General features: G+C 49.8%; 2 protein-coding genes across 5 annotated transcripts in view; both read right to left on the bottom strand.

Annotated features, from left to right (window-relative positions):
• Positions 1-1,144: 1,144 nt before the first annotated feature.
• GP1BB (glycoprotein Ib platelet subunit beta) lies at positions 1,145-5,299 on the bottom strand. The gene is made up of 2 exons (XM_065692755.1): positions 3,527-5,299; positions 1,145-2,830 (listed from the first exon to the last, which is right to left on the bottom strand). Exon 2 carries the CDS (start codon positions 2,662-2,664, stop codon positions 2,053-2,055), a length of 612 nt encoding a protein of 203 aa, XP_065548827.1. The 5' UTR covers positions 2,665-2,830; positions 3,527-5,299; the 3' UTR covers positions 1,145-2,052.
• Positions 5,300-8,317: 3,018 nt separating this feature from the next.
• The window catches only part of SEPTIN5 (septin 5), a 42,277-nt gene continuing 36,085 nt past the window's right edge, over positions 8,318-14,509 (bottom strand). For all 4 annotated transcript variants that reach the window (XM_065692750.1, XM_065692747.1, XM_065692748.1 and 1 more), the window contains 6 exons: positions 13,765-13,882; positions 13,308-13,409; positions 12,336-12,432; positions 10,950-11,085; positions 8,986-9,088; positions 8,318-8,648 (listed from right to left, as the gene is read on the bottom strand). In XM_065692750.1, coding sequence (XP_065548822.1) covers positions 8,592-8,648; positions 8,986-9,088; positions 10,950-11,085; positions 12,336-12,432; positions 13,308-13,409; positions 13,765-13,882 — 613 coding nt within the window. In that variant the 3' untranslated portion in view covers positions 8,318-8,591. The remainder of the gene's footprint in view (positions 8,649-8,985; positions 9,089-10,949; positions 11,086-12,335; positions 12,433-13,307; positions 13,410-13,764; positions 13,883-14,509) is intronic.

Below are 14,509 nucleotides of genomic sequence, written 5' to 3'. Positions count from 1 at the left end.
AAATAACAGTATAATTGACCTAACTAAACTAGAAAGAAGTCATGAAGGGGAGACAGTGCTGTTTCCTTACACATCTGCATCTGGATTCTGAGAAAAGGACACTGGAGAAAAACAAGCCAGAAAACAGGCTTTCTACTCCCGGGGAAAGGCTGTTCCTTGGCGGGGGGGTGGCGTGGGGGGACTGGAATAGCAGTACAACAGCAGTAATACCTGAAAAGTACCTGAAAGTCAAGAGATTTCAGTGTCGGGTTCCTCATGGAGCATCACTTTGGGCATCTCCGCAGAGTAGGCTCCTCAGTGGAACTGTGTCCCCCTTAGGAGGCCATGGTTACTGCTGATATTGCAGAGGACATTGCAGCCCCAAACAAGAGGTGCACTGACCACAACATCGAGCAAGGTTCAATCCCCAGCAGAACCAACCAAATCTGAGCTGGAACTCCATTTCCTTGGTTGCTCCAGTCAGGCAAGCACCACAGCGAACCAGTGCTGGAGGGCCATAGGGCAGAGAGAGGAAACGGAGGAAAGAGCCCACCGAGCAGAGCCGTGTATCACCCACCTCAGCCAGGCTGGCCCGGGCGCACACAACATGGCGAACGGCCCTCACAGCCTTCGACGCCAGCCCGCCCTCGGCAGGGCGAGGCGGCCTCATGTTGCACACAGGACTCCATCTTCGCACCTCAGCGTCCATCGCACAGCGCCAGCACCAGGGCACAGCCCCCTCCTTGTCCCCTCCGGCAGCGCCCGGAGCCTCCCCCGGTCCGCAGGGGCTCCCCTCAGCAGCAGCTGAGGGCGGTCAGGGCCGATCGGGACCACCAGGTGGCGGTTAACGACCGTTAACGGCCGCCGGCGACCGTTACGCGGAGGGCTCAGGGCCGTGCCTCGCCCACAGGCTTGCACCAAGCATCACCCCCCTTCACAGACCCGCAGTAGCACAGTGAGCTGCAGCTTCGGAGCTACGGCAGAAACACCGCAGGACCTGCCCGTTGTGAAAGGCAGAAGCTGCCAAGGGTAACCCTGTGGTGACATCTCCACCTGCCTTCGTTACGTGCTCTGCTTGGCACAGATGGGTGTACGGGAGCCTAAGAAACTGCCGGGGGTGCAACAGAGTGCAAGATTCCCAGTGCAGAATGCAAAAAAGAAGCCATTTGCATCAACATGCATCATCATTTTATTTCAGTTTCGCTTCATTCCAGGAACAGAGGGACAACATAACCGGCAGTAGGCACCTTAGTGGGTTGCGCAGTTTGAGTCTCTAAACAAGACCAGCTCTCCCGTGCCAGGTGCCATATAAACACAATCAGAAGGAGCCTCCGGGTTCAACACCACTTGGCTCCAGGTGAATGTCTCACAAACACTCAGGGCCCCGGTCTGACACAGCATGTGTTGGAATCAGCATGGAAACTATACATAGATTGAAAGGAATGAAGATCGGGGAAAAGGGTAGGCTTCCAAACAATTCCTCCCTCCTCCAGAAGAACATTGGGAAAGATGCATTAAGCAAGAAGGAGCGTCCTTTCCCTTTTATTGATGGGAAACTGAGGAAGGAGAAGGCTCAGTCACTTTGTCAAAGTTTACTAAGGCAATCTGAATCTGTGGTAGCACCAAGGAAACTGTATTTCTCCATTGTCCTAGTCCAGTACCTTAACTGTTCACTGTCCACCTCTATCCTCACCTGACCAAGTGCAACCAGAAGCATTGTGAAAATATGGCTGAAATACTCTAGGACAGGAAGGATCAAGCACTACAGGCCCTACAGTTATGAGCAGTTTGAGTCAGTTCTGGGTGCTGTAGTTGATGATTTCCTTAGTCTGTCAAACCAGAACCACCCTGAGCTCATCAAAGCAATAAAGATCATGCTAAAGAATTTAAAGCAGTAAAACCCCACAAGATCAGGTCTTTGGAAATATAGCAAGTGTCTGATCAGTTCCAGTCCTGTTTTGGACTGCAGTCAGGGTCAGATGCTGCACCGAATTACCCCCTCTGGATATCACAAACCACATGACCTTAGCACAGCATCACCCAAGGGGGAGGAGGGTCTTCAGTCTTGTGATGTTAATCACCATTGTAAGGGCTTCTTGAAGATGGCCATGTGTCTGCATGCTGGTGCAGATCTTGGGTGGTGCTCTGAGCTTCAGCAGTCATTCTCCGAAATTTCTGAAGGTAGACAATGATGAAGATAATAAAGATACCCTGGAGGAAAAGGAGGATGAAAAGACAGAGCTGAGAGAGGAGAGCCAGGATGCAGTACCAGTACTGGCATGTGGCAATGATCTCGTCTTCTGTCAGATAGGCAATGATCCGGCCCTGCAGGTGAGCTGGGGAGCTGCATCTCACATCCCTGTATAAGGTCCGGTTGTGCTGCCACTGGAGCCAGGAGCGCAAGTAGAGGATGTCACAGTTGCATTCCCAAGGGTTGCCTTGCAGGTAGACAACTTGAAGGCTCTTTAGGTTGTCAAAGAGCCCATTGGGAATAGAGGTGAGCTTGTTGTAACTAAGGTGGATAATTTCAGCTGAAGGGCGGAAAGCAACCGGTAGTTTTGCTGCAGTTAGGCCTTTTGAAGTGCAGTCGATAATGGTGGTGGTACACTTGCATGGCACAGGGCATGTAGGTATCACAAGTGGGAGGAACCCAAGGAGAGGCAACAAGAGAATTCCACTGTTCATCTTCACCTGCAAACACTCCCCTGCTGAGACTGGATAAGGTGGAGACCAGGCAAGTAGACACCACACACTCTAGGATGACAGCAGGTCTTTTGTTGGTTTGTTCTGAAAATGAGTTTCTGAAGTTGGATGAATTTGCTGTCTGTCCTTCACAGGAAATGCGAGAGCTCTGAAAAGAAGAGTTAAAAGAGGCATGCAAATTCTTGGTCTCTTATTACAGAAGAAATGTTCCTGGTCTTCCAACCCTGCATTTGAGGAGGGATATGAACAGATGGCTACTGGGAGGCTTAGCTGCAGCCATCAAATTTATTTTAACTAGTCCTCAGAAGTGTACAAGAGCTGCTTGTATTTTCAGCATTACTGGAGGCGCATTACTAGGGTAGTGAAGGAGATTTATGTGAAGGAATCAAAAATTAGAATATGAACTTGCTCATGCCTTATCACAGCTCTGAATCACAACCGTAAGCAAAGCTTTGTTCATGCAAACTACAAGAGGAGATTCAGAAATAAATGTAGTGTTAGCACAAGTAAAAAATAGCCTTTCCAGTTTTGAAAAGAAGTGATAAAGAGTCCTTGGCCAGCAGAGAGACTACTGACCACCAAGGGTGGAGGTCAGTGGAGTTTTCCATGCTAGATATTGCTCCAGCAGGTGAATAATATCTTACTGGAGCTGTGGCCATACTGGGAGACACAGGTCAATGAGCTGTCTTTGTGTTGCGGTCTTACATACTGAACACATGAGCTGCTATAACTTCTTTAGGAGAAAAACTACACATACCTACAAGGCAGTGCTTTTCTGTGCAAATAAAAATAAAACATAAACCAAAACCAATTAAAGTTACCAGAGGTAACTCTGTTGACTTACCGGAGTAGTTCAATCCTTGCTTTCTTGCTGGCTTTGCAAGACAAGAGGAAGGTCATAAGGCAGTCCAGCCAGCACAAGAGTGTTTGCAGTCGCATAGCTGAGCTCCCGGATAATCCCCTTGCAGCTGGCTGGCAAGATAAGGGTCAGGCTCATCCCAGGGACACCTCCCACATGAGGCCTTCCTGCAAGTTTGCTGCATGTCACTGGAAGCTGAGGCTTCATTGAGCAAGTATTCCAAGAAATGGGAACTGACACTGCTCACAAGAACATGTTTGCCAGGAGAGATGCTGACAGTACTGATAACTGTGATTCTGGGCCCACAGGCTTGGTCCGACAGAAACATCACAAAGGCTCAATTGCAAAGTTGTAACTCACAATGCATTTCAACCTGGAAGGTGACATTACTGATCTGTACCACACTCCCTGAGCACTGCAGCCTTTGGTTTCTCCATCTCATCAGGAAGACTATATTTGGCAGAGTAGGGAGACCTAGCACTTTGCAGTGTGCTCACGCTGAGGTTTCACTTGAAGCAGTGACAGAAATCTACTCCTAATTAGCAGTGGAAGAAAATGGACTTTGCTGTAAAAAATGGACTTCCAGTGACCACAACAGTGTCAGTAGTTGAGCCAAGGAGAAAGATCAGCCAGGCACCTGCATCCTCCCATGATAGTTACAGGGTTAAAATATAACTCTTGGCATTCCACTGTCTATATCAAAACAAACCTGTTAGATTCACAGGAAGGATAATGGACTGGGAAATATAGTGTTCTGAGGACTGCTCTTTAGGTAGCCAAGGGAGCTGGCACCTCTCAACAAGTGGAGCTTGGAGTTACTGATAAAAGACTGACCACATCCTTTATTCAGAAGTTGCATTATACAAATACACTTGAATAGGTAAGGCCAAGTGTCAAAACTAAGTTTAGGTAGAATCTTGTCTCAAGGCCATCGCACCTTCACAGATATTTTTCTGCCATCAAAGCATTGGCTATGCTCCTTAGGATAAGGCCACCAGAATTCCATTGTGAAACTATTGCTGTATTGGGCACAATTCTCCATTACCTTGTACTGTGCACATCATACAGAACAGAAATGATGAACATCCTGAATGTGCTGATGTTAAAAGAATTTAGGGTGTAAGCAGCAGCAGAATTTGGCACTAACCAAGGAAAAATCTCTGATGCCCTGAACAAAACAAACTTTAAATTTCTAGAAAGTTGAGCAGATCACTCCAGTTGTTTCACTGATAGGCAGAGCAAGAAAGAGGTTAACAAATGAACCCAGTTTGTCCTGCAGGGCCTGGTTTCCACTTGGGAGCAGCTTGACTACTTCCTACTACTAAGCTACTACTACTAAGTCTGCTCAGCAAACTTACCTTGTCTCATGCATTTGGTGCTAACTTTTACTCACAGTCAGGTGAATGGCAAAGAGCTGATCCGGAGCCAGATCCACTGTGGCTCTGTAGGCAGCACAGACTTAGCAGTGCTCCTCTGGCTCCTTAAAACTGGATTTCCCAGGACTGGATCCTGCCCAGCTGCCCATTGCTGATGCAGATACTGCTCCTACGGGAAGTTTAAAGATAGAAGATCTTCAAGTTTATCTTGTCTAGCTTCTGACATCAACAGGCCAGGAATCGCATCAAGAAGCCCTGCCTGAACCCTTCTCTGACAGAATCAGACAAAAGGAGAAACAGTGTCAATTTTGCTCTCTCCTACCCATAACGTATCACCAATACTGCTCAAGGGAACTGAAAATTAAACAGAAAGAGGTTGTTGGTTTTGAATGTATTTATTTCACTGATCAATTCAGGTAGTAAACATTAATAATAATAATAATCATTTAATAAAATGGATATGGTTTAAAAGGTTTTGTTTTTCTTTTTTCAAAGACAAAATGTTCAAACAGAAATTTACAAAAAAAAATACATTATAATAACCCAACAGATGGACAGGAAACAAAGAGCCTAGAAATGGAGCAAGGGGTGGGGAAAATGCGTGGCAGGAGCAAGCCAGAGTTAAAGCACAGCAAGAGTTTGTGAGGAGGAGCAGGGAACACCATTGCAAAGCACAAAGAGTGGGACCCCCTCCTTCTCTGGGGGGAGGCATGCGGGAAGGCAGCAAGGACTGCACAGGCAGGACACAGGCAGCGGCGCACAAGGAGTTCATGCCACGGCTCCATTCCCAGCCAGGCACAAGGTCTGAGATGTACCGACAGCCCCAGCTGCAGCCTGGGATAGCTCTGTAGAGCAGGACACCAGCCCTGCAGCGACTCACTCAGCAGGGCAAAGCTTGGAAGAGACATGGGAATGTGCCTGAAGGTACAGGGGTCGCATATGAGGCTGTGGAGGGTTGTGTGAGGGGAGGTGTTAAATTGCTTTCCTATCCACACTTCTCACTGCCAGAGCCAAATGGCCAAGCTACATTTGTTCAGAAGTCTCTTCTCCACTTACTGTGCAGCTCGATGCTGTAGTACAAAACACTCCTTTAATAAAGAGATGCCACATTTTAGGCCAGAGTCGGAAGCCCTGATGCCCCCAAAGTCAGTCTCTAATCCTGTTCCAGGCAGCCCCCAAACAGGTGCTCTGTGCAGGGAACCTCCTGCATGGAGACATGATTTCATCAGTACTACTGCCCCTCTGCAGAAGCCATCTCTAGTGCCTCACTCCTGAGCATTCTGTGGACAAGCTGAACAAACTTTATTAGCTGGTAGCCAAAGGCTTCAGCTTGCTGTAGGGGACTGACTTGTGTCTATTGACTTGACATAGGAGCATTGTGCACTGAGCTGATGGAGACTTCCTCACCCAGAGGGACAGACCCTCAGCAGTCCTGCCTGTCTGTGACCGCTGTACCCAGTGCTCTCATCAGCATACAGCACTTCTGCACACAGCCCAGCATAAAAGCTGTCAGCTCCTCTATGTCTATACTCTAGAGGGTAAAGGTCTCCTTTGTTTTCTAGGAATGAATCTGTTTGAAAGAGGAACATGGAGGCAGCTCCTCTTTCAGGCTATCCCCTGCTCAAGTAAGCACATTGTACAAAGAAAGGGTGTATTTTCTCCTTACGCACCTTGGTCCTGCATGTTATTGAAGACAAGCGGAACCCTTCCCCTCTCCTAGGCTGGCACTGCCACTGCTGCTTATTGAGCCAAATATAGGGGAAAATGAAAGAAAAAACAATAATTGTTGGTCACTGCTCTTGCCCAGCTTGTACATTTCTGCCAAGGGGCTTCCACCCTTGCTTTGTCCTTCCACCCTGTGCCAAGGCCTCTGCCCTGCCCCTACAGCCCATGTTCAGGCTAAGCAGGAGCTCTGTACAGTGAATAACTGGAACCAGCCAACCTACTCACCACCTGGACAAGTCCGGCAATGCCTAATAACATAAATCAGGGTCTGGCCATTCCTGGCCAACACTGTGCTTCCTACCCAGGTAGATCTACTGGGGAGTCAGCGATGGAGGAACAGATAGAAAAGGGGAAAGGAGACAGAGGAATCAGGCTGGGAGCTGAAGGGTCCAGCCCATGGTAGCACTCCCTGGAGTCGGAGAGAAGAGCCAAGTGTGTTTCTCTCCCTGATTCCCTGCAAGCGCGGCAGTGTGAAACCTGCCCTGTCAGCCCCATCACACTCCAGGGCTCTGCTCTGGCTGGACTAAAGTTAAAAATACTGCAGGAAGCAAGGACAGGACAGAAGCTGCTGGCCAACAAGTGCTCTTATCTCTGCCCAGCAGATCCACCAGCCTTCCCAGCACTGAGACAGGAAAAGCCTCGGACCACGGAGGGGGAGAAAGTCTGAAACCCAGGGGAAGGGCAGGGGAGCAAGTGCCAAGTCTGCTGGGCTGTGCTCAGCCCCATGCAGGGACACTCCTGCACATGCTGACCCCACACCTGCCTGGGCAGGCAGCTTGCAGATCTCTGGAACAAGTCTACAAAACCTGGTCCTTTTCTCAGCAGCAGCTCAGGGCCAGCAATGCACTTCTAGGACCGCAAAGCCTGCGGCCAGAGCCCAGCTCTGCATTCAGGGATGGATTTCAGCCCTAGGGTTTCTATCCCTTCCAAAGCAGTCCCAACCAAATGTTCTGGCTGCCACAGTGCTTTCCAGAACAGATACTCCAGACACACTGCAGCTGGATGACCAGAGCTAAACCTCACCCAGCTACCAACTGCAGGACTCGGGTTCCTCTAACACCTCCAGCCTGCCATGAGAGGAAACCATGGCTGGGAAAGTGCTCATTCACATCATCTCCTCCTTGCAGGCAGCAGTCAACAACTCATTCTCTCTGCCAGAAAAGACAAAACTGACAGCAGTAGAAGATGTTTTCTTCTAACTGACCTCAAGAGACTCAGTCCCTCACCACTCAGTGCAAAGATCCCAGAGTTTTTTGATAGGAAAACTAAACCCAACCAACTAAACAAAAAACCCAGGCAGGAAACCAGGCAACCATCAGGACCCCTGAGCAGGTCAGTGCACAGAGAAACCCCCAGACCCAGCTCTCTGGGCCACAGCTGGCCTCAGGCTGAGGAGCCTGATCAGCACAGGTCAAACTCACAGGAGGGTACGGCTGCCTTTACAATGCTTGTGCTGGCCCCAGACAAGGGCAGTGGGGAAGAGGGCACAGCACCTCAGTTGGGGGTAAACATTTACGTGCATTGACACAGATAGTCAAGTTCGTACACCAGAGAAACCGTGACTTTAAATACCAGAGCATTCCCAAACAAGAGATTAGTACAGGGGAAAGGAACATCTTTTTCTTTTCTTTTTTGGGATGTCTTAGAGACTTCCCAGGCTATTTTCTTTAAAAAAAAAAAAAAAAAAAAAAAAAGAGGAAAAGAAAAAAGGAGAAGAAAGAATAATTATTAAAAAAGAAATACGCATCAGTAAACTGTTAAGTGAACAGCCTCCTCCACAATCCAGCTGACCGCAAAGTCAGCACTGCTGCTAATAAATTAGAGGGTGCGGGTGCAGCTCTTGCCCACAAGTCTCTATACAACAGGAAACCTTTTCTAAACGTCCACAGCTCTTGCCAGGCCTCAGATGGTCGCTGGGGAATTCCCTCTGCCCTCCGAGTGCCTGCCTCTCATTGATCCTGCATCTGCTGCTGCATCTTCTGCAGCATCTCTTGCATCCGCCGTAACTGCATGAGACACAAAAGGGATAGTCAAAAAGGGATCTGCTGTGGCCTGAAGACAGTCATCTGCACTGGGCACAGTCCCTTGGAGCTGAAAAAGGGTCCCTTGGGTAGTACTAACTCCTGCCTGAGCACAGAGGCGTCTGTATCTGGGGTGGAATGGAGCCATGTTTCACTGACAGACGAAGCCACAGCTTTCACACCCTGTCCTCCACATCAGGAGCCCATGATGGTGGGAGGCAGGAGTCGGAAGAACCAGGACAGCCTCCATGGGGAAATCCTGGAAAAAGTCCTCATATTCCAACTCCAACACCAAGGAGACCAAGGCAGAAAAGGCTCTCACCTCCTCATCCTTCATTTTGATCAGCTTCTCTGTCTCAGTGTCTGGTGTTGGGAGAGGCAGGATAGGAATCGGGCTTTCTATCCTGTTGTCCTGAGTCAGCTTGCTAGAAAGATGGAGAGAAGGGAGAAATGCAGTCAGTTATGGTTCAGGCTGGCTGGCTTTGCTGTCCCCACATGATGGCTGTCACTCATGATAGCAGACCTGCCAGCAATGCAGCAGCATGCACCCAGCCAAGCGGAGGGGCTGTGGCGCAATCTAGCCCAGAGGTGTGGGATGCACTCAGATGCACAACGAGACTAAAGCCAGTGAAAGTTTTCAAAATGAAGCTTGTGGGTAGCTGACAGTGAAAATCCAAACCAGGCTCACAATGAGAGCAAACACAGAAAGGGCAGATGTTTCTGACCACCTTTTGTAGCTGCACTGGCGAGCTTAGCAGAGACATTTAGAGACAATTTAACTGGTCTCCTTTGGCTCATATGGGCACGTGCCTACGCAACATCAATGCATACTACCAGCATCCCTAAGGCACCACATGCTCACCATGGTCATTTTCTTTCCAGGACAATAAAACCAGAGAAGCAGTTTAATTGCTACAAGTCTTGATAACAAAGCCTGCCCTTACATTCAGGAGGGGGTAGACATGAGACACAACAGGCATGGCACAGCAGCACTGTGATGAGGGCTGGGGTGCCCATCAGTGCAGGCTGGGAACAGAGGAAGGAGGCGACTTGCTTACAAAAGTCAGAGGACAGGGTGGTAATGACCAAAGATGCCTGCCCTGAAACTGGGAATTCAAAATGCCACTTGCAGGCATTCACCACTTGGAGTCACCGTTGGCTCATTATTGAGTGAATTCCAGTCCTAGAGCTCGGGATCTCCTCCCAGAACATCTCTCTAGAGGACCCTTATCCCACTGCTACAAATGGCCACGGTCTGATTTTATGAGACCTGTTCACTGGCAAGGAACTAGCCATGCAGTGAGAAATGGCACCAAACAACCTTTTCTTAAGCTGAGTAACTGCTTTTTCATCATGCTCTTCTTTTAATAGATACACAGCCTACCTAAATGGCAGCTGTGACACTTCTCTCAGATCTCTTAACATTTAACACAGTTATTTTCGGACTCCCTATTCTCGATGTTGAAAAAGACAGGCTCCTCTGCTATGCAAAAGTACCGAGATACACTGTGTGTGAACAGAATGCACCAATCTACATGTCTGCAAACATGCAGGACTGCTCCTTGGTGAAGTGCAGCCATGTCTGCAACGTGGCAGCACAGAGCTACCCAGCCAGTTCAGGCAGGAAGTGAAAGGGATGGTTTACAACAAATGAGCCAAGACCTACTAAACCTAAAATGTGTCACCAGTATTGCAGTCATGGAGGGAAGAAGGAAAAAGAATTAAGATGTTTCAGATCAGAAGCCTGTGAGTATTCTCTATTTTCTGATCATTGTGACTGAAACCACAGAGAATCAAGTGCAATGGGAAGACAATGCAGAGACATCTTTGGCGATGTGTTAAGTCGTGCTAATTGCCTGGACTCTGTTGTCTCAGAAACAACAGCATCCCAACGGTCATGCTGTGATTTGGACACAATCACACACTGCAGAATGCCTTCCTCTCTGGCAATGCATGCAGCTACTACCCACCAGAGAAACGATTTATCCCCTGTTTCGTTAGGCTGGATTTATTTCACCCAGAGCTCGGAAGAGCTCTTCAGAATAATCTCCAGGCCTGTTTCTCAAGATCTACATGGCAAATCCTCAGACAGGAACACGGATTCTCAGAAGCATCCCCACCATGGGCTCAGGTTGTGACAGACATGCTTGGATTTGCTATTTCAGCCCCTAGTGCCAATCCCCAGACTGCAGCCCAGCATGTCCCCAGCAGATGCAGAGGCTCCTGATGAACAAGCTCTGCAGTGAGACACCCCTGCCGCCTCTAGATGAAGCCATGGGGACCCACCTTGTCATTTGCTGGATGCACTGAGCTCGGTAGTTCTCATAGTGGACATCGCAAGTGACGTCCTTCAGGTCATGCATGTGTGTCCGGATCAGCATGTTCCGCAGCTTCACAAAGTCGCAGTGGGCCTGGTTTTCCACTGTAGAAGCAACAACGGGAGAGTGCTTGGATGTCACACCTCAGCAGCCCTTTCCAGGGAGACCCTTCTCATCTCCCAGCACCCAGCTGGACTAAAATCCCCCCCCAGGGCTCGTTCCTTATCCTCCGCCACTGCCTGGGGCTCTCCCCCTGGCCCTGGCTCAGGCCTCGATGATGCTCTGAGCTTCTCAATGCTGAGGCCAGGCTGCTCAAGTCACTGTGTTCCCAGGACTTTTTCTGGGCAAGAGTATTAATCAAGCACGTACAGAAGAGCCTCGAAGGATGCTGCTGCTCCCAGGTACATGGGATGTCACTGTTATAACCACAATGAGCACAGCCAGTGCTGGTGGCTAACTGTTCATCTCCTCAGACTTTTGAGCTGACTGAAAGGCCCCTGTGGGCTCCAGGCAGCACTGCAGGACTCCACAGGGCAGTGCTGTGTTCAGTAGCTGTGTGCCTGCCATGGTGATCTCCATTTACCTCTCTGCAGGGCTGGGGGAAGCCGCTGTGTCAGGCCCAGGTTCTCACGAAGTTGATCCCCCTGCCAAATGTCAGCTCTCCTACAGGCACAGCCCCCTCTGGAGCCAGTGAGAGAGCAGAGCCAGCAGCTGGGCAGCCCAAGCAGTGGGCACCAGCTCACGAGTGCACACACAAGCCTTTGGGATCTAAAGCTGCAAGAGCTTAACACAATGCACCAGTATGGGGGAGTCAGCAACAGCAGCAAAAGCCATTCCAGGGTTATTCTACCTATGGGCCTTATGGAATCCCTTTAGAAAGGAAGAAAGTTAGAGTCAAACACACTGTGCACAAGCACAGCCTCCAGCCCAGCAACTCCAGCACATACAGGACTCGCAGCAAAGGATGGACTGCAGGAAGGTTTCTGATTCAGTTTGACTGAGGGCAGTGGCTTCTCCCCAGAAACTACACTGGCAATGCCCAGTCACCCCCCTTGATAAGAAGCCCTATCCTACCGCATTAAAGCCCAGGCATTCTCCCATTCACACTGGAGCCTCTCTTCTTCAGTCTGTCATGGCTTCAGAGGCAGGGCAACTGCTGCAGCCCCTGTAACAGACCTCCTGAGCCAGTCCCAGTGCCTCTGTCTCTACCATGCCTTGTCCCCTGCCATGTGCCAAAGGTGTCACAGTCAGTCACTGCTGTGTAGAGATAAGCTCTCCCCTGCCATCCATTACAAGTGCCTGCCTGTCCTGCCCCCACCCCTGCCTGCCCCTCTCCCAAGTACCACATGCTTACCTTCCACAATGCCCCAAGGGTAAAGCCGTCCACGGACCCGCTGGCCTTTCGCCTCCACCACAGTGTTACTGCCGATGACAGCAAAGGGAGCGCTCTCCTGGAATGAGAGGCACTGCTGAGCCCAGCTCAGCCCAGGGCTGCCTGCAGATCCCTCCTCCAAGGGTTTAAACTCAGGCGTAAGGAGGCAGGTGCTGGAAAGGCCTAGCCCTACAGGGACATCCACACGTGCCACAGTACAGGACACCACAAACCACTTGCAGAGAAAAGCCTACGGCACTGGGATCTCCCAGCCTGACCTCTTCTCAGCTGTCCTGAGGGAAGCTGTGTCTCTGCTGGTGCCTGCATCCCTTCTTTCCTCTACAAGGAAGCCAGAGTAGAGAGGCTGGGACACCAAGCAAATGGAACAATGTAGGACAAGAGCTTGCCCAGGCAGGGATGTACAGGCTTGCTCCTCTCTGCTCAGAAGAAAGCCAAAGCCCGTTGCACCTCTCTGACAGGAGAAACAAGGCCATAATGCATGCACACACAGGGCTGGCTCAGCCTGGGAGAGGCTCAGGCCTGGGCTGCTGGGGCCTCCAGACAGGCCTATATGATCATGTTGTCTCCCCCCATGTAATGAATGTGTCATAGTGGTGCCTCATCACTCACAAATCACTCCTTTCTCAAGGAGTCACTCAGAAATAGGTGTCTGCAAATACTGTACAACACAGCCTTCATCTTAAACATAGGCTGAGGTAAACTGAGGAAAGACTGACACTGTCTGGTGGGAGAGCAGCACTGCCAGGTCTTCATGCCACTCTTGACTTCATAGCAAGGACATCAGCACCTTCTTCAGGCTATCTACCATGTGAGCCAACATAGGCTGTCCCTTGGGTATCGATAGCACAGGGCTTTAGCACACATGAGGCAGCTCTGGCTCCTTCTGGAGCCCATAAGCCTGACTTCCCAGACCCCACTGAGCAGGCTTCTTACCTTCAGCTCTCTGTCTTGCTGTTTGAACTCCTCATCTTCATCAGAGTCACACTCAGGAAACTGGTACACTTTAATGCCAAATTTGTCAATCTCTTCCCGGATCTGTGTCCGTGCAAGACAAAACGGAAAGGACACAACACTGAGCAATACAGAAATGCTGGGTTTATTCCCTGTTTGTGCTACCATGGTTTTGCTATAGCCTACAAGTGGTGACAGGATTTGATGTTTCTACAGAGCTGGTCTTTCTGAAGATACCAGTTCCCTTCTCACAGCAGAGCACTGCTACAATCAGATTTACAGGTACTGTGTGTGTATATACATATGCACACACACACACAATACATATATGTGCATACATATACATACATACATATACATATATATATATGTCCCTTCCCTCTTCAGCCCATCCCTACCACCACATGAGGTATAATCCTGTAGAGAAAGAGCATCTCACCCTCTCTTTTAGCTTCCGGATCTCAGAGGGGATCAGGCAGTCAGCTTTGGCAATCAGGGGCACAATGTTGACCTTCTCATGCAGGGCCTTCATGAACTCCACATCCACAGGCCTCAATCTGCAGCAGAGATGAGGAGGGACACTATTAGCAAGGACACACTGAGCAGCTTCCCCTCCAGCCTCTCCCACCCATCCAGCATGAAGGGAAAAGGACAGCACTGCCACAAGAGCCTGCAGCAGCACAGGGACAGCTCTAGCTGAGGGCTGTATCCTCACAAAAGATGTCTCAGATTTTAGCCACTGAATGTCTCACACAGACACAGGCCAGGTATTTGCTCTGTTCCAAGCTAAATACTGCCCAGGCCACAGCCTAGAGCCTCCTTCCTGCTGCCCTGTGCTGCAGGCAGCCAACACAGCCCCTCCAGCTGCTCCAGGCTGGCACACGAGCCAGCAAGGGGTAGGGACTGAAGGCAGCTTAAAATTCCCTTTCCTACCCATCAGTCAGGCTTAGCTAGATAGGAAGATACATCTGTGTGCTGTTATTTCTCCTGATTTCCAAAACAGGCTGTAAGGCCTGGGGGAGATCTGCTCTGCCTGATCACAGGCAGCCTGTCATGCCAGCAACAGGGAGGGAGGTGGTGTGATGCTCAGCTAAGGGAGAGCATCCAGACAGCTGCTCTGTACCAACAGCCCTACCAATAGACAAGCTGCTATAGGGCAATCCTAGGGCACAAGGGTCTTCCCT

The sequence above is a fragment of the Lathamus discolor genome, chromosome 12 (genome assembly GCF_037157495.1).
Source record: "Lathamus discolor isolate bLatDis1 chromosome 12, bLatDis1.hap1, whole genome shotgun sequence".
Classification (NCBI taxonomy): Eukaryota; Metazoa; Chordata; class Aves; order Psittaciformes; family Psittacidae; genus Lathamus; species Lathamus discolor.
Note: the sequence above shows the minus strand (reverse complement) of the source record. Positions and strands in the feature narration are given on the sequence as shown.